This window comes from Peromyscus maniculatus, chromosome 4 (assembly GCF_049852395.1).
Source record: "Peromyscus maniculatus bairdii isolate BWxNUB_F1_BW_parent chromosome 4, HU_Pman_BW_mat_3.1, whole genome shotgun sequence".
In the NCBI taxonomy this organism is placed as follows: domain Eukaryota; kingdom Metazoa; phylum Chordata; class Mammalia; order Rodentia; family Cricetidae; genus Peromyscus; species Peromyscus maniculatus.
This window is the reverse complement of record NC_134855.1, coordinates 134,383,163-134,402,411: the sequence shown is the minus strand read 5'-3', so window position 1 is coordinate 134,402,411 and position 19,249 is coordinate 134,383,163. Positions and strand designations below refer to the sequence as shown.

The 19,249-nt window shown below is 46.4% G+C and overlaps 1 protein-coding gene and 1 long non-coding RNA gene across 4 annotated transcripts; one reads left to right on the top strand and one right to left on the bottom strand.

Moving 5' to 3' along the window:
• Nucleotides 1–3,131: 3,131 nt before the first annotated feature.
• Nucleotides 3,132–18,427, bottom strand: Asip (agouti signaling protein). The gene is made up of 4 exons (XM_042276562.2): nt 18,336–18,427; nt 8,897–9,066; nt 7,079–7,167; nt 3,132–3,363 (listed from the first exon to the last, which is right to left on the bottom strand). Exons 1-4 carry the CDS (start codon nt 18,386–18,388, stop codon nt 3,193–3,195), a joined length of 483 nt encoding a protein of 160 aa, XP_042132496.1. The 5' UTR covers nt 18,389–18,427; the 3' UTR covers nt 3,132–3,192.
• LOC121828908 (uncharacterized) lies at nt 3,357–13,206 on the top strand. 3 transcript variants are annotated; one of them, XR_013050887.1, is made up of 3 exons: nt 3,357–5,770; nt 6,417–9,576; nt 12,359–13,206. It is a non-coding gene; the product is annotated as an uncharacterized LOC121828908 (long non-coding RNA). The 3 variants fall into 3 exon arrangements; XR_013050888.1 differs by having other exon boundaries at nt 3,357–6,809; nt 7,591–9,576; XR_013050889.1 differs by having other exon boundaries at nt 3,357–8,499; nt 9,370–9,576.
• Nucleotides 18,428–19,249: the final 822 nt, after the last annotated feature.

Here is a 19,249-nt window from a genome sequence, read left to right as displayed (position 1 = left end):
GTAAACCACACATGGTTCTGCGTGCATGTCATCTAGTACTGAGGAGATAGAGGCAGGAGGATCAGAAATTTGAAGCTAGCCTAGATTGGGCCAGCCTGGGTTACATAAGACACTCCTCCCCCATGTCAGAAAAAAACTTAAGTGACTTATTCAAGGTCACATTATGAGAACTTCAGGCACACAAGTTTAAGGGTGTGGGAAGAAATAAATAGTGCAACAAATCTTTCCAGGACAGATTACTCAGTGTGTGTGTGTGTGTGTGTGTGTGTGTGTGTGTGTGTGTGTGTTTAGAAAATATGATTGTGTTGGAGATGGACAAGGGTACTCATATCCTCATAATATACAACCATAACTTTTTGACATAAATGTGAGTTTTAGTTCTGGTCACGAAAGTACACCATGATCTTAGAACTCTAAAGCTTACAGGGGAATTCTGAAACAGTAGAACTTGGGATTTCAAAGCTGAAGGAAAACGGGCAGGGAACTACCTCACTAGGTCTGAGTCAACGGCAGCAAGAGCTAAGTGTGAGGGAAGAGACTCCATAGGCTAACAGTTGTTCTTGCCTCTTATCAGGACCAGTGGTCACACCTAAGCTCTGTAGGGACAATACCCATATTGGAGTTTTTCATTAGAGTAGTTACCTTACCCGGCATTACAGTAGGTGGCCTATACACATGCTGAATGAGTGAACCATTGGACTGGTCTTCCATGTTGTCTAAATCCAGTAACTCAATGGCTTTGTAACTAGTGGGCTGCAGGGGTGGTGGCACTTGCCTTTGGCCCCAGCAGTGGGAGGCAGAGGCAGGCAGATCTCTCTGCGTTCAAGGCTAGCCAGAGCTACACATAGTGATGTCTTGCTTGTCTCAAAACAAAGCCAACATCAAAAACAAACCCGCACACAACAAGAACAAATAAATGGGCTGAGTGTTTAGCTTTTCATCCCAGCTTCAATGCTAGGAGCCAAATAGTACTTGGTGAGTGAACAGTGTCTGGAAAACCCAGGCGCAGTTGCTGCAGTGTGTTCCCAATATCCTCGTCACTGATGACATTTGCTCAGCAGCAGCTGTGGTACAAGGAACAAAACGTTCTTGCCTTGTGGGCTTGCAGCCCAAATGACAGAAAACAAAGCAAACAACAGGCAGTTTTTCAGTGAGCATGGACGTGGGTGAGCATGAATGTGGGTGTGTGGTGGTGCTGTGTTAAGGCATGGAGAAATAATAACAACTTCCTGGATTTATTTTTTTTTTTTTTACCAACAGCTGGAATTATTATTTCTCATTTTAAAGATACGTAAATGGCAGCCAGGGAGACAGACATTAGGATCTGCCCAGTGTCAGCACTGTGTGGACAGCTTTGCCTGGAGCACCGATCTTTTCTTGTGCCCTGTCCAGGTGGTGGCTGGGTAGAGGTGTTTGTCTCATTGTTTGCAAACTATGTAAGTAAGTATGTCACCAAAGGCACAGCCTGGGTCTCTATTTGGGAAAAGGTCTGTGGCAAGGAGGGTGGTTTGAGGGAGTGAGATTTATCTTTATTATGCTTACTGTGTGTATGATGTGTGTTTGAGGATGCATGTGTACTGAAGAGTCTGTTTTCTCTTACCTTTACATGGGTCCTGGGGATTGAACTCAGACTGGCAGGCTTGTAAGCCATCTTGCCAGCCTGTTTAAGGCATTTGAAAGAGAATGATAGCAAACGAACACAAAGGCCTGAAAAGCTGGTCACACCTGTATCAGACCTTCTGCCTGTCTTCACCCCCCTAGTCCCACAATAGAGAGCTGAGCTACATGGTGGTTACCAGGGCTGAGAGAAGGGCTTCATACATTTCTGTCTTAAAGTCTCTCTAGAGAATCTTTTTCCGGCAAGGCCCCCCTTTTTTTTTTCTTTTGGTACTTGCGTTGTAGTGATTTGGGGATGGCGGCAGCTCAGGCTAGGCGAGCTCTCAGACTTTCTCCCTAGCACTAAGGGGCACAGGTGCCCCAGCCAAGGACAAATAGATGACATTCTCTAGAGCCCTTCCTCTATTTACACACCCCCCCTCCTTCCTTACGGAACCTGCTCCCCAAACTCTGACTCCTTTCTCCAGGTGCTCTCCCTCCCACGGTTCTTCCAAAGTTACAACGCTGCACCTCAGCTTTTCACAGACCGAGAATCTGGGGGATTTCAGAAACAGTCTGAAACATTTTTGGCAATAGGTCCTTGATAATTTAGTGCGATTGCTTCTTCTTCTTCTTCTTCTTTTTTTTTTTTTTTTTGGTTTTTCGAGACAGGGTTTCTCTGCGTAGCTTTGTGCCTTTTCTGGAGCTCACTTGGTAGCCCAGGCTGGCCTCGAACTCACAGAGATCCGCCTGGCTCTGCCTCCCGAGTGCTGGGATTAAAGGCGTGCGCCACCACCGCCCGGTTGATTGCTGCTTCTTTTCAGCCCCCGCCCCAACTCCCCACACTGCTTTCTTACCGGCCAACGGAATTAGGGTGAAGATCAAGGAAGGTTGTGTAGATTTTTGCGTCTTTGGGAGCCCAAATTCTAGGCTACTAGAATAAAAAAAAATGCTTGGGACTAATGCCTGGCGTAAGGAAACATCTGTGTGCCCTTGGGAGCAAGGGAGGAATGGGTTTCGTTAGTGTCTTTGTTTGGGAGCCTCAACCCAGATCCTGCGGGCTTTAGAGACCCACGACCCCGACCCCACCCGGCTGAGACTGCTTGTGGAGTTGTAGCACGTCTTGGATTTTTGTGGTCTTCCCCAGGAGGAGAATGGGTGAGAAGACTGGAAGTCCGTTCCCTAGTGGTCCCTTTCCCCTGGTCTGGAGGCAGCCGGTAGTGGAAGGCTGGAACTAATGGTGCTCAGCAGCAAGACGCACAAGCACCAGCCATGAGCGCGAGCTTCCCTTCGCGCTGGAGAGCGGCGCGCGCTCAGTCCCCAGGACCGCTTGGTCGGACGCTTTAGGCTCATTTAAAGAAACAGCCACAGTTTCCCAGCAGACTAAAGATACTGTATTCTGATTTTAGCCTCCATTAGGTTTCCCCGCACACCTGTCCTCGGAAAGCACCCCCCCACCCCCCACCACAGGCCACGCCCACTCGCGAAGTCCCACCCACCAGAGACCCCCCCTCCCCCAGCCTAGAAGCGCCCCTGACCCTGAAGCCCCGCCCAGGCCCCCATCCCGGAAGCTGCGCGCGCAGCGAGTAAGCGGCTTCAGCAGTTAGGGTTGAGTACGCGGCAGGAGCAGACGCTGCGGAAGAAGCGGCACTGGCAGGAGGCGCACGGGTCGCAGCAGGCGGGCGCAGGCGGCTTGCAGCTGTCTCGGGTGGCCACGCAGGGCGTGGGTGGCGGGGGCCGGGCCACCTTCTTAATCGAAGCCTTTTTCTGTAGGAGAGACGTGGGAGGCTGCTGAGCGGGCCACCCTGGTCCCACGCGTCCTCATCTGCAGTGGAGGTATGGGACCAGAGACCTCGGCCCCGCTGCCCACCTCTACTCATATGCACAGGCCATCCTAGGGGGTCCTGCCCTCCGCCCCCCAACCTGCACACCGCCTTCGTCTTCAAGCTTACCTAGCTCCGACCTGGCCCTTTTCTTAGGAGATCCCACTCAGCCCCAGTTTTAAACACCTTCCGGCTTCACTTCAAGTCTCATCCACCATCCCTGTCATCCGCTGCCACTGTTTTTTGTTTTTTGTTTTTTTGTTTTTGTTATATATATTTTTTATTTTACAATACCATTCAGTTCTACATATCAGCCATGGGTTCCCCTGTTCTCCCCCTCCCACTCCCTCCCCTTACCCCCAGCCGACCCTCCATTCCCACCTCCAGGACAAGTCCTCCCCCGAGGACTGTGATCAACTTGGTAGACTCAGTCCAGGGAGGTCCAGTCCCTTCCTCCCAGACTGAGCCAAGCGTCCCTGCATAAGCTCCAGGTTTCAAACAGCCAACTCATGCAATGAGCACGGGACTTAGTCCCACTGCCTAGTTGCCTCCCAAACTGATCAAGCCAATCAACTGTCTCACCTATTCAGAGGGCCTGATCCAGCTGGGGGCCCCTCAGCCTTTGGTTCATAGTTCATGTGTTTCCATTCATTTGGCTATTTTTTTTTTAATAATTGAGTAAAACTGAAATTTATTATATGCCACAGTCGTCCTAGTGACCTCCATGCTATATATATATATATAGCCTCTATGGTTCTATGGGTTGTGGTCTGATTGTTCTTTATTTTATATCTAGAATCCACCAATGAGTGAGTACATACCATAACTGTCTTTCTGGGTTTGGGTTACCTCACTCAGGATGATTTTTTCTAGTTCCATCCATTTGCCTGCAAATTTCATGCTTTCATTGTTTTTCTCTGCTGAGTAGTACTCCATTGTGTATATGTACCACATTTTTTTCATCCATTCTTCAGTTGACGGTCATCTAGGTTGTTTTCAGGTTCTGGCTATTACAAATAGTGCTGCTATGAACATAGCTGAGCATGTATCTTTATGGTATGAATCAGCATTCCTTGGGTATATGCCCAAGAGTGGGATGGCTGGGTCTTGAGGTAGTTCAATTCCTAATTTTCTGAGAAACCGCCATACTGATTTCCACAGTGGTTGTACAAGTTTACATTCCCACCAACAGTGGAGGAGTGTTCCCTTTGCTCCACATCCTCTCCAACATTGGTTGTCATCACTGCCACTGTTTTAGGCCTCATTACCTTCTTCCCCTTAGTGGCCCTGTCTTCTAGAGTTACCATCCTCCAGTGCACCAAAGAAGGCCCTTCCTATGACTGCATCACCTGCGTTAAGGCTCTCCAGTGATTTCTCTGGGGAGAAACAAATTTTCTTTTGGCCCTGGAGGACCTACCTCTATGTTTGGCCTCTTCCCTCCTCTCCTGTTGTAGGCTACCCCATAGCCTAGGGACATGCTAGTACTAGTAGTCACAGCTTGTGTGCTGTTCAGTACTAAAATGCATACAATAGAGGAACTGAGTTTTCTAAGTTTAAAGCAAGCATATAAAGTACTTTCCTGTTAAACATAAATTTACTCAGACCACATTTAACATTGAAATTGAGGTTTGCCGTGTGTGCTATACACCAGATTTCAGAGACTGCATAAAAACAATTTTAAAAGTTGTTTATATGGGGGGGGGCGGGTGGCATACACCTTTAATCCCAGCACTTGGGAGGCAGAGGCAGGCGGATCTTGAGTTGGAGACCACCAGCCTAGTCTACAGTGTGAGTTCCAGGACAGCCAAGGCTACATACACAAAGAAACACTGTCTCAAAAAAAAAAAAAAAGTTTATATGTTTAAATATTAATACTTTAAATATGCCGAGTCTAACGTTTTTTAACGTGCTATTAGAAAATAGAAAATTATGTATAGATGGCTTATACTGTGTTTCTATTAGACATTGCTCTAGAGCAGAGCTTCTCAACCTTCCTGATGCTGTGACCCTTTAATACAGTTCCTCATGTTGTGGTGACCCGCAACCTTAAAATTATTTCATTATTGCTTCATAACTGTAATTTTGCTACTGTTATGAATCATATTGTAAATACCTTATATGTGACCCCTTCAGAGACGTGACCCCCCGTGTTGAGAACCGCTAATCTAGATTACTAAATTTTTCATTTAAATGCATGTAGGCCTTCACCATGCTTCAGTTTCTTCACAGAATGTATCATGTAAAAATGTAAACTTGTTTATTGTTTTACTTGCGGCCTGGTGTCCCCACACAGATGTACGCTCCACACAGCAGTATCTCTTGTTCATGGCTGAATTCCCAGCACCTAGCAGGTACATATATTTTGTTCTCTCCTCCCTGCTGGTTGCAGCTGATCCAATTAGCCGAGGCACACTAAAACAGGAATAGTGTGTGAATTCAACAGTGCCTCATCTGGTATTTATTAAAGTGTGGGAACCTGTATCATAGCAATCTGGTTTTAGGTGGTGGGTACAAAAACATTAAATGGTCCTTAATCACTTAGTGAAAAGATGTTCTTTTTTCTGTCTTTCAACTTGAAAGGTGCTAACATGTCCTTTATTGCTTTCAAACACATTCTTACTGCCTTTTAACAAAGCAGGCTTTAGAGCTTTTAGCAGCTAATAACATCCAGCTGACTTCAACACTAACAGGGTGTATATATATATTTTCCCCATAGTGGGAATTGAACTCGTGGCTTTGCATGTTATAGGCAAGCTTTACTACTTCACCATATCCCCACACTTTTAAAATGTTTATTCTGTGACAACATCTCAATTTGCCCAGAAGGACCTTGAATTTGCTGCATGGCTCCAGCAACCCTTGAATTAGGGGTCCCCCTGTTCCTGCCTCCTAGGCAGCTGGGGTTACAAGCCTGTACTGCTAGGCTTCTTTTCATTGAGTCTTTAACTCTAGCTACAGCAAGTGATATTAGTCTTCTATCATACTTCTGTTTTTCAGTGGTTGTGCAGCCCAGGCTCATTCAGAACTTGGCTTGTAGTTTGGGATGACCGTGAACTCCTGATCTTCTGCGTCCACCTCTCAAATCCTGGGAATACGGCTGTGTGCCACCACACCCAACCTCTGTTTTCTGTTCTTGACATTTTCTGCTTTGTAAACAGGTGAGACAGCTGGGCAGGGTAGCCTGGATCTGTAACCTCAGCACTTGGGGCGCTCAGGACAAGGAGGATCGCTAGTTTACAGGCAGCCTGCACTACATAGCAAAAGCTTGTTGAGAATACTCTAAGGCTCGGTGATGGAATGCCTGCCTAGCTTGCACAAGGCCCTGTAAAGGAGGAGTTCGAAAAGAAACTCGGGTCCAGCAAGAGCGGTTCTGCAGCGCTTGGGGCTTAGGTAAATATCCAGAAGAATGGGTGGCCGCTTTCAGGAAGGGGCTGGGGGTTCTTAACTAGAAGTGGCAACTTTTTTAGCAGGTGGCTGTTTTGCTCAGTGAACTCAGGCTTTCTGGCTTCTATGGAGGTCGGCCTCAAGGCTCTAGGCCAGGAAACCTTTAGGTTGTTTTCACTTCTTTTGTTTCATGTAGGCCTGGACATATCTTACATTTAGTTCTCAGCCATGGCTTGCAGGTCTCCCACCCCCACTGTGAGAACTCCCAGGCCTACCTTAGATGATCCCTTCCTCTTCTCGGCTTCCAGTTTCTTCTGCTTCTCGGCTTCCTGTATGCTGATCTTCTTGGATTTCTTCTTCAGTGCTTCAAAGAAGGGCAGAAAGAGCAAAGCCAGATGTTTCTGGGGTCCACGTGGTGAAGTGGGAGGGGTAGAGGGGGCTCTGGGAAGTCTCGGAGTGGAAGACAGAAAGAGGGACTTCGGGATGGATCACATTATGGGAATCAAGCCAGCAGGTTCTCATTAGCCTGGCTTCAGACCTAAAGAGCAGTGTGCTCTGAGGAGAGGCAAAGAGGAAGTCCAAAAAGGACCTGGGTGGGATCTGTCTGTGGCATCTGTTAGAGACCTGGACTTGGTCTTTTGACCTTGCTAGCCCTTGATCACCACAGGTACCTTTAACCTTGCAGGTGCAAGTGCATTGTGAGTCTCTGGAAGTGGACTCAGTCTTCAGTTCCTGGCACATCTGTGTTATCTATGGTTTTGTTTATTTATTTATTTTAAATTCTCAGAGCTCAGAGCCAGGTTTGCCTGACTTGAATCCATGTAACAGCTGTGTGATCTCCCTGACAGTCAATTTCCTCATCTACAAAAAGGATTCTATTGTAAGTAAAGTATGTTAGTAAAACAAAAGTCTGACATGGGGCTGGAGAGATGACTCAGCTGTTAAGAGCACTTGGTGCACTTTCAGAGGACCCAGATTTGTTTCCCAGCACCCACAAGGTGACTCACAACTATCTATAACTCCAGTTTCAGGGGCTCTTCTAGATTCTTCTGGCCTCTGAGGGTACCAGGACTGCACATAGTGCCTAGACATACATGAAGGCAGAGTACCCATCTACATAAAAGTAAGATATTTTAAAAAGTCTGACGTAGCAATGGTGATTAAGGAATATTGGTGTCTCCCCTCTTCCCTCTTTTGACTTCTCTGATATGTCTAGACCAGCAGTTCTCAACCTGTGGGTTGCGACCACTTTGGCAAACCTCCATCTCCGAGAATATTTACATTAAGATTCATAACAGTGGCAAAATTACAGTCGTGAAGTAGCAACATAGGTAATTTTCTGGTTAGGGGTCAGCACATCATGAGGAACTGTATTAAAGGGTCGCAGCATGAGGAAGGTTGAGAACCACTGCTCTAGACCACCTTTCTGTGCTCAGTGAAATGCAACTCAGTCAAGAGTTGTGAGCTCACATGTATAATTTGCCTCTGTCTGAATTCTGGCTCTGGCCATTAGGAACTGATGTCAGTAAGCTCCAGTTTCATCAGCGGTGAAATATAAGTAAAACCAAGAGCTACCTCTCGGAACCTACGCGTGTCTCCTTTTATTTTGGTTACAGGAACTGAATCTCGATGTCTTGCATGCTAAGCATGTGCTCTGCCCTTGTGCTCAGCCTGAGCCTATGCCCTTTATGATCAGGTGAGATCAAACCAGGAGATCGCTAGCTAATGCCAGACTTCGATGCTCCCTGTAACTTCCCATCCTATGGCGAGACTGGTCTATTGCAGACTTAGTTCTAGTCCATGGTTTTCCTAAGGTTTGTTTTGTTGGGGAGTTTTGGGATTCATTAAGTTTTACAAATGCTAAAGTTAAACTAAGTCCAGCAGCCTCTTGACTTGAGGCCTCTTCAGATCTCTGACACACTCAACTTGGTGGCATGCAGAGCTCTCCCAAACCCAGGACACTGTGTTTCCCTAGGAATGAGCGAGAAAGAGCCGTAGCTAAGCTGCTGGCAGCCTGGGCAACAGGCTTGACATACTGCACCCGCTCTCGTGGATCAGAGCCTAGGGGCTGGGTCCCAGGCCAGGCTACTTACCCACAATAGAAACAGAAGAGAAATCCTTGCAATCTGTGGAAGAGTTGGTCCTCAGACTCTTGTCATCTCTGAGCGTCTCCTCGGGTACCAGGTGGCTGTAGACAGCAAGGAAGCACAGGAAACCCACTAGAGTGGCCAGGAGTAGGCGCGTGACGTCCATCCTGAAAAGCCTAAATTGGACAGAGGAGGTGGTTGGTGGTGGGTTCGGAGAGAAGATGGTGGTAGGAGGATGTGCCTTTGGGCTGGCCGTCTGACTCTGCTATACAGTATCTCAGCAGGGCCGGAAGTCTGGCAAGGCTGAGGGCAGGGATGTTGATATAGGGAGATGACAGAAAAGGAGAGATGGGGAGAAGGGAGCAAGACGAGGAAGGGAGGGAGATTGAAAGAGCACAAGAATGCATTGTGTTGGTCTGCGCTGTCCAGAGGGCGGGGTACTGACTCTTTCTGTTTCTTTTCTTTTTCTGTATAAGCAGCGGTCCCAGGGGACCTTAGGCCTAGGCAGAGCTGTTGAAAGTGCCCCCCGCCCCCCAGGAGTGCCTCACAGTGGCAGAGGTCTTACCAAGGTGAAGAAAGTACAAGTTAAAAGTCAGTGAGAGGGATGAGGGATGAAGGTCCCTGAAGACAAGTGGATGCCATCTCATACACCAGATTCCCTGCTGGCCCAGAGGGAACAGATGCAGGTAGGGATGTGGTAGGGCTTGTCAACATAAGATAAATGGATTTCTTTATTTACTAGCTGGAATTTGAAGGGGCAGATGGTTTTTAGCAGGTTTCTTTCCTCAAATGCCTTTTGTCACTATGGGATCCCCATCCCTCCCCACCCAACTGCCCCATTTCCCTCTCTGGTTTTGGAAAAGCCTGGGTCTGCATTTCCAATGTTCCCTCCACCCGAGACACAAGTACTGTGAGAGAGAAGAGAATAACATAGTTTGCCCATCCCGATCCTACCTGGGCTCCCTGTGCTGCTGTCTGGCCAGCTCCAGCCTCCTCCTCTCCACTCCCCACTCGGGTGGTGTGCTGGCTAGTTTTATGTCCGTGTGACACAAGTCAGAGTCATTTGGGAAGAGGGGACTTTGGTTGAGAAACTGCCCCCACCAGACTGGCCTGTGGGCAAGCCTGGGGTGCATTTTCTTGATTGATGACTGCTGTGGGAGAGCCCAGATCACTGTGGGCAGTACCACCCCTGGGTTGGTCGTCTTGGGTGCTATAGGAAGGCAGGCTGAATAAGCCATGAAGAGTGAGACAGTAAGCAGTATTCCTCCATGGCGCCTGACTCAGTTCCAACTTCCTCTGGTAATGGGCTGTGACCCGAGAGTTGTAACCTGGAATAAACCCTTTCCTCGTCTAGTTGCTTTTGGTCATGGGGTTCTAATGCAGCAGTAGAGACACTCAGATGGTTGGCATCAGGCATTCTGCATGTAAGAGAAGACCCAAGCAGTTGGCCTCCACCCCTTCCAATCTTCTTGAAGTTGTAGCAGATGGTCCTGACCTTTAGAAGTCCACCCACCCATATGGCCCTGACGCCATTTCTGGTCGCCTCGGATCTTTTTCATCACTGGGCACTGCCTGGCATAAACTCACCACCAAATTGCTTTCACAAAGCCTACTTAGTTGAGAGTGGGCACTGGCCCGACCACTGTGTTTTCAGTCTTGAGTCTTGGCTCAGTTTTGCTCAACTCTGGGCAAAAGTGCCCTTTTTGTCAGGCTCCAGTTTCTTTCCTGGTAAGGTGAGAGGAATGGACTACATCAGTGGTTTGCACTCATATAAGGCTGACTCTTTAAAACAAAGGTGACAAATATATAAAATGGGTCTAGGTAGCTCAGTTGGCAGGGTACTTGTCTAGCGCACACAAAGCCCTGGGTTTAATTCCCAGTACTGCATAAACTGGCAGTGGTAGTATATACCAATGATCTTACCCTTAGCACTCAGGAGAATGAGAAGTCCAGGGTCATCCTTGGCTACATAGTGAGTTCAAGGTCAGTCTAGGCTGTAACTAAGACCCCATCCTCTGGCCAAAAAATATAAATAAATAAATAAATAAATAAATAAATAAATAAATAAATAAATAAATAGGTAACACAGAAGCCACTAGATCAGGTCTCACCTGAAGACCATCTTATACCTGGGCTTCCATGTAAACCGACGCTTCCCTTGTTTTAAGCTAGTATGAGTTGAGAGTTTTCTTCTCAACCAAGGCTTTTTTTGGGGGGAGGGAAAGGGGATTGTTATTTGTTTTGGTTTCAGATTTTCTTCTTTTCAAACAAACTCTCACTGTGTAGCCCATGCTGACCTGGAACTCACAATGTTGCCCAGGCTGACCTTGAGCTTGCCTCTGGACACCGAGTGCTGGGATTACACGTATAAGCCACCACACCCAGCTTTTAACCCAAGGCGTCCTCAGAAGTACTCTCCTGTCATCTGCAATAGGGGGTTATCTTACAAGTGCTTTAGATCTAACACCAGACTTCAAGCAAAAACCAAGCAAAATCAAAGTTCAGATTTTCTCCAACGTGGCAAATCGTGGCTGACATTTTTCCTCTCCCTTCTCCTATATCTTACCCTCTCTTTCCTCTGATGCCCCCTTTCAATGTGCAGCAGAATAAGTTAGTATGTATTAGGCTGCCTTTGGGGCTCATATTTAAAAAAACATCTCTTCTCTTTGAACACCATGATCACTGCCTACATCGTGAGACAGACACATACAGCAGCAGACTGGCTGTGAAGACACGTGACTGTTTCTTTCCATCCTCAAAGACCCTCTCTGAATAGGACATTGGGCAGAATCATCTACTCGAGCACAAACCCCTCTCCCGGCTTCCCTCACAGTGCAGAGGTGGCCTGGAACATGGGCAGTAAGTGCCGAGCTTGACTCTGCTGGAGGCCTTCCTCCAGGGACCGTCTTCCCCAGAAAAGAATCGCAGTGGCCACCTTTGTCTGTCTCTTCCTCTCCCTGACCTTTCTGTTTTCTTACCAAGTTTCACTTTATGTTCCCTTCAAATGGTCCCCTTGTCTTTTACTCCAGCCTCACTTTCCTCCCACCCCACCCCACCCCACCCCTCTCTCTCGACAGGGTTTCTCTGAGTAGCCTTGGCTGTCCTAACTCACTCTGTAGACCAGGCTGGCCTTGAACTCAGAGATCTGCCTGCCCTTACCTCCTGAGTGCTGGGATTAAAGGCTCCCCAGCCTCACTCTCAATGGGAAAACTTCATACTGACTCCATCCCCCTGCTTTTCTCTTGCTTATGTATCACCTTGCTCATCTGTCTATCAGCTCATCCTCTCAATTACTCCCGTTCTGCCTCCCCCTCCCCCAGGGCCCTGTTCAAAGGCTGGTTCTAAGCGCTTCTCTTCTTTCAGCCAGGCTGGCCCAAATGGTACGCTCTCCCTTTTTGAACCCCCTTTCTCTTCAATTCAATACCGTGGACATTGTTCAGAGCTTCATTGTTCTTTAATTGTTCACAGGGGCTGTTCTCATCAGTTAGACACAATGCTTTGTGTGAAGTAGGTAACAGTGAAGCTGAGAGAAGTCGGATCTGTGGTTAGACAGACGTGACTCCATCCCTTACCAGTTATATGAGCGTAGAGGGGAAAGAGGTCCTCTGACCCCCTCTATGTTCTTATGTGGGCTCTTTGGTTGCATCTAGGAACCCAATTAGTATAAGAACTGATTAATAAGAGAAAAAGCATAAAGTTTTATTAAATTTACATGTATATGGGGATCTTCACAAGAGAATGAAGTCTGAAGAAATGCCCAAAGCACGGTGCTTTTATGTTCTTTAGACAAAGAATAATAAATCTGTAATGACAAGACAATTGGCTATCTGGATGAGAGGAGTAAATGATGGAATTGTTGCTAAGAGATATATGGGGTGAGAGAAATCTAAGGCAGAGGGGATGCTGCATTTAAGAAGCTACAAAAGGTTCATTGAGATGGCAGGTAGACACAAGGGGATGAGACTTGTAAATGATGCTAAGCAGTTTGAACATTGTCTTTAACTGAAAAAGAATTGTGGATGAGAAAAAGGACTTAATCAGATTTGCAACGTAGAAAAATCACTCTGGCTGCTGTGTGGGGAGGGGAGGAAGGAAGACAATGAGGAGATGGATGCTGGGCTCAGGGCTAGCAACACCCTGCTTCCCGCCATCTTTCCAGCCTTATTTTTCTTGTGTTCATTTTTCACACACACCCATACAATCACTGGAACTGAGTGACTGAGTGTGCAGAAGTATAAATTCCAGCCAAACTTAGCTGCTTCTTGGCCCCTGTATGAAGCCCATTCTTCCCACTTTTTCTTTCAATTTTTTTTTTCCTTTTTTTTTTTTTTTTTTTTTTTTTTTTGGTTTTTCGAGACAGGGTTTCTCTGTGTAGCTTTGCGCCTTTCCTGGAGCTCACTTGGTAGCCCAGGCTGGCCTCGAACTCACAGAGATCCGCCTGGCTCTGCCTCCCGAGTGCTGGGATTAAAGGCGTGCGCCACCAACGCCCGGCTTTTTTTTCCTTTTTTGAGACAGGGTCTCATACTTAGTTAAGAACGTCATATTTGTTCTGTGAGTGTCTATGAAATTGTGGCATAATTAATTGCTGCCTTGGGTAAAGATATTGATGATCCTTACTTATTAAAAAGCAGATGTGCCAGCCTGACAGCAGTGGTGCATGCCTTTAATCCCAGCACTCAGGAGGCAGAGGCAGGCAGGTCTCTGTGAGTTCAAGTCCAGCCTGGTCTACAAAGGGAGTTTTAGGACAGCCAGGGCTACACAGAGAAACCCTGTCTTAAAAAACAAAAAGCAGATGTGGTGCGGGGATGTGGCTCAGGGGATAAAAGCATTTGCCACGAAAGCCTGACAAACTGAGTCTGGGTCTCCAGAACCTGTGTGAAAATGAGACACAGAAACATAGGCATCTGTAATCCTAGCCAACCCTGTGGAGAAATGGGAGGCAGGAGAATCCCCAGACCCCCAGGCCAGCTAGCCTGGCATATTCGATGGTGAAAAGACTTTGTCTTAAACAAGGTGGAAAGGTACTCATGCCGTGACTTGTGTGTTTGCACCCCTACCACCACATAAGCACCCATGCGCTCATCCCCCCCAAAAAACAACAACAACAACAAAACAAAACAAAACAAACAAACAAAAAACCCACTAAAAGGCAAATGGGAGGCGGGATGTGACTTAGTTGTGCTTGCCTAACAAATAGGGTTTGGATTTCCCCACCTCCCACTCCGTAAATGTGCACACCTATAATATTAGCACTAGATTTTTCTCTGATACATATTGAGTTCAAAGCCATTCTGGGATACATAACACCCTGTCTCAAAATATAAATAAAGAGGACCTGGTTCAATCAGCGGATGAAGGTGCTTCTTGTTTTGCAAGTCTGGAGACCAGAATTTGATTCTCAGCATTTACATAAAAGTGGAAGGAGAGAACTGACCCCAAAGAGAAACTGTCCTCTGACCGCCACGCTTGGGCTGTGGCGCATATGGCTCCCCCGGAAATACTAATGAAATGACATCTAAACATAAACAAGCAAGGAGCTGGGGAGCTGGCTCAGTGGGTAAAGTACTTGCTGTAGACGAATGTGGACCTGAGTTTGGGTCCTCATCACCCACAAAGAGCTGGGGGAGCCTGTCTGTAATCCCAGGACTGAGGTGCAGGACTGGGGAGCCAAGTAGACGCCCCAGAGCTTGCTTGCAGGTCCAGCCAGAGAGCAAGCACCAGGTTAAGTGAGAGACTGTGCCTCAAAAAATAAGGTGGGATCTGGGCACAATGGTATACACCTGCTATTTCAGCAGTTGGGAGGTAGAGGTAGGTAGATCTGTGTGAGGCTGAGGTCAGCCTGTCTACATAGTGAGTTTCAGGCCAGCCAGGGCTACATATTAGACCCTGTCAAAACGAAAACAAAGACATACACAAAAAAGTCACCAACAATAATGATCATGCAGACAGCAGGAGAAAAAGACAGCTAAAGTCAACCTCTGGTGCCACATGCACAAAAATAAATAAAAATAAATAACAAGGCAGATGTGATCTTAGAAAAGTAACTTGTGCTATTACTAACCAATGGTATTTCTCATTAATGTATCAGAACAGATTAATGCAGAGTTGGGTTCTAATGAGACAAAAGTCAGGACTGGTAAATTTGGATTGTTAGAAGAAAAGCAAGTTTGCCTCATGAATAGTTAGCACGATGTTTTGAAGCTTTCAGTTAGCCTATGCTGCTTAAAAATTATAAAGATTAAAACTTAGACTACAAATACAAATCTATTAGAAAATATTTAATTAGTTGCATACAGTTAAGTATATATTTTAAATTTTATTCTGTAGCTCTAGTCTCTTCCAAAACCAAGTGTTTGTTTAACTTTGGCCTCTAAGTGTGCCAAAGAGACTCCCTGACCTCCAAATAGCAGAGCTGCAGTATACTAATTAGAAGAACAAATGCATGGGAATATGGTGGAAGAGTCAGGGAACAGCTCTGATCATGCAAAACATGAGAGGCGACACCATTGGTCAGGAGGCAGTGTGGCCTCCTTGCATTCTCCACCATAAATGACATAATGTTGCCAGACACACTTACTGTGAATTCCTGCAAAGAGGAAGAAGGGTAGTTGGGAAATCGGGAGTTAGAAAAGGATTTGGGGGACGATTGAGACCCAGGGACAGAGCTCATGAGCCAGAACTTGCATGATGGGATTGAATCAATAGTCTAATCCAATATCACAAATTCAAGGGGCAGAAGGACTCAGGAGTCAGCACCTGGGGGTATGGACATCCACACTGTGGGCAAAGTGCACATTTATCACTTACTCTGAACTTGGTCACCAGAGTGGTCTCAGACACTGCACTGTGCCAGGAGGGGTGAGCAATTTGACCAGGTCAAATGCCCTAATGAACTTGGGACACACCATGATAGAGTAAAAAAAGGAAAGTTCTCCTGATAGATTTAGAAACTTGTGCTGAGTTTGAGAACAATAAAGCCTCAGTGTAATTAATTATACTTGGGTGTTGGGCGAGGGCTAAACATAATACAGAAACAGAACACATGGGTGTGTGAGGGTCCTGAGATCATAAAGGTTTTAGAATTTATAATTTTATGAAAAGCAATTATCACTTATATTCAACCACGTATAAGGGGTCTAGGTGTCCCCAATTAAAAATATTGAGAGCTGGGCAGGTGACACTTGGAAGGCAGAGGCAGGAAGACTACCCAAGAGTTCATGACCAGCCTGGTCTGCATAGTGAATTCTAGGCCAGACTCTGTCTCAAGAAAAATTGATGTTCCCACAACAGGAAAAAAAAAGGAGGAATATTTATTTATTTATTTTAAACTTTAAAAACATTATGCACATGTGTTTTGCCTATATGAAGGTGTCAGGTACCTGGAAACTGGAGTTAGAGACAGTTGTAAGCTGCCATGTGGGTGCTGGGAATTGAAGCAGGGTCCTCTGGAAGAACAGCCAGTGCTTTTAACCTCTGAGCCATCTCTCCAGCCCTAACTTTTTTTTAATTTATGTATTTTTTATGTGCTTTGGTGTTTTGCTTGTATGTATATCTGTGTGAGGGTGTTGGATCACTGGAACTGTAGTCACAAACAGCCATGAGCCACCATGTGGGTGCTGGGAATTGAACCTGGGTCCTCTGGAAGCGCAGTCAGCGCTCTTAACTGCTGAGACATCTCAGGAATACTTATAATAAGCAGGATAAAGACTATGGATTTAATTCTTCTGATTCAGGACAGATTTTATTGTCAAATGAATTCAGGTAAGGTAAGATTTTGATGCCAACTGAGTTACCAAAGGTGGGAGAGGACTTACAGGTTTCAGAACTGGAGGGTTTGTAATTGGATGTAAAGATTTCTGGGCCCATCCAAGCCTCATGTGTGTTAGGGTTAGAGAGCGATGTACCCATTGCTGTCCTACAGGGCAGCAGTGTTGAAAACAATGGCCAACGGCACTTCCGTTTCCCAGAGAGATGTCATACGTGGTGCCTTCCTTTTGAGGACAAGGATTTCCCCTCTGAGAATAAGCCTGAGTTTTGGAAATAGATAATGATTTGCAGACTACTCTGGTAAAAATAGCAGTGTTTTTTGCTAAAAATTGAGGTGTGGCCTAAATCATGGGGCTTTTAATTATAGAAATAACATAATTTGTAGCTGATGAGCCCAAAATTATGACAGTCAAGTTGAGTGCTTTTCCCCAAAGCTATAAAGCTTGAAAGGCCATAAATTTGCTCTAATGTTGCAAGTCGCTTAAAATATCTTTGGATTTCAAACATGTCTTGAGAGGCAAGTTAATAGTTATACAAGAAAAAGCACCATGTGCAACCAGCAGTGGTGAGTCATGCCTGCGGCCCCAGCAAGAGCTGTGTTGCCCAGGCTAGAGGGTTGGTTTGACTTTGAGGGCAGCCTAGGCTACAGGAAGTGTCAGAGCTGCATAAGAAGACTCTGTCTTGGGGTCTGGGGAGATGGCTCAGTAGTAAAGTACCTGCTGTGCAGATGTGAGGCCCTGAGTTTGAATCCCTCCACCTCCAGCCTGTGCCTGTAATCTCAGTGCTGGAGAGATGAAGACAGCTGGATCCCTTGGGTTTGCTGGCCAGCTAGTCTAGCGGAATCGGTGAGCTCTGGGTTCAGTGAGAAACCCTGTCTTGAAAAAATTAAGGTAGACAATGATAGAGGAAGAAACCAGACATCGAGTTCTAGCTTCCACATGCACCAGCACACATGTGCACACATGTACACACACATATACAGACACACAAGAGCCCAAATTGTACCATTATGACACTAATAATTAAAAGCTACGGAGAACACACACTCCTGAAGAACTAAGCAATATTATCACAAGGGAAAGACCTGAGATAATCATAGTAAATTCAGATGAGTAAGCTTGAAATAATTAGAAACTATCAAGTATGGAAGACAAAGATGATTCAGTGTGAAGTTAATTAGCATCTGTGGATTGGAGACTACAACAAATGAAAAGACGACGTAACCAAAGCAAAATGACGCACGCTTGCCCTCCCTGCAAGGCAAGGGATTGTGATTTCCTGTTGCTCGCGCCTCAGTAGACTCCAGCCTGACCAGGCAGAAAAGGAATCGGGGAAGGGAGAAAAAAAAAAATCAAGATAAGGCAGCATTGGTCAGCATAAGTTGTTGTCAGATGTGGGCTCGTGCTCAATTGTAGCGTTACTCTCTACAATCATGGTCGGGCCGTTGGGACAAGATGAGGGCAGAGCTCTGCACTTGAGCTCTGGTACCTTCCAGTTTGCCAAGGAGACTTTCTAACTTGTCTAGGATGTCATGGCTATTCTCTGTCCCCTGCTCTAAGTTCTTCCTTTCCCCTCGGGACCCCCTCAAGTTCTCTAGCCCACCTCTGGACTCTCACCTTTGGCAGACAGGAGCCCCCCATCTTTCCTGAGATCCCTATGGAGTGCCAGGCCCACTTACGTTGTTTGAAATCCTGCTACTTTGTAAGTGAAGCTGCAGAAGTCCGAGATCATTCTAGCTAATGTCCTCACCAGAGCAGCACCCTCCCACTGAGCTGTGTCCTCGGAATAAAATGGAATTTATGGCTATCCTACCTCAAGATGTCCACCTTTATTTACCCAGTTGCCACATCATGTCTCACAGGTCACTGGGGTAATAGAACAAATGACCTCAGACACAGGGAAGCTGTGTTACTGGGCTACTTTTCTTTTTTCCCAAGAGCAGCGTTGTGAGGCGTGGTATCAGGAGGACAAATTCTGCCGGGGTTGGGAAAGAAACATTTAAAGGAAGAAGAGACTGACGAAAGGGAGAAGCCCGGGCCATAAATTTTGCTCACTTCTCAAGACTGTCTCCTTAAGAGTGGGTCTGAAGAGAGGCAACTCAAGGCACTGAGCCCAGTGTGCGGAGGGATTTTGAAAACCAGCCTAAGCCATGACTGATGGGGAACATTAGGAAGTCAAGGTCCATTAAGCATGAGGACTTTGTCAACATTTGGACTTGTAGATTTGCTGTCATTGGTTAGTCCAATCCTAGAAGTTAGTGCTGAGCCAAAAGCTTGCAACCACCCTCGGCTGAGCCAACCTCGGCTGAGCTACCCTTGCTGTTGCTTGGACAAGTGAATACTACTTCAACAACCCTCCATTCTGTCCTGTCCCATCCATTCACATAGTGGTCCGCCCCGAAACAGTTCCAATCACATTACTCTTTGCTTATAAACCTTTAAACTTCCCATTGTTCTTTGTGGGTTTTGTTTGTGTTTTGGTTTTCAAGACAGATTTTAGCTCTAGCTGTCCTGGAACTCGCTCTGTAGATCTTTGTAGACCAGGCTGGCTTCAAACTCACAGAGATCTGCTTGGCTCTGCCTCCCGAGTGCC

Coding starts and splice junctions, on each gene's coding strand:
- Asip (XM_042276562.2), bottom strand. CDS start 18,388: ATGATCTCGGACTTCTGCAGCTTCACTTACAAAGTAGCAGGATTTCAA. Junction 9,067..18,335: donor GTAGCAGGATTTCAAACAAC/GTAAGTGGGCCT, acceptor TGTCCAATTTAG/GCTTTTCAGGATGGACGTCA. Junction 3,364..7,078: donor AGAGGAAGGGATCATCTAAG/GTAGGCCTGGGA, acceptor TCTCTCCTACAG/AAAAAGGCTTCGATTAAGAA.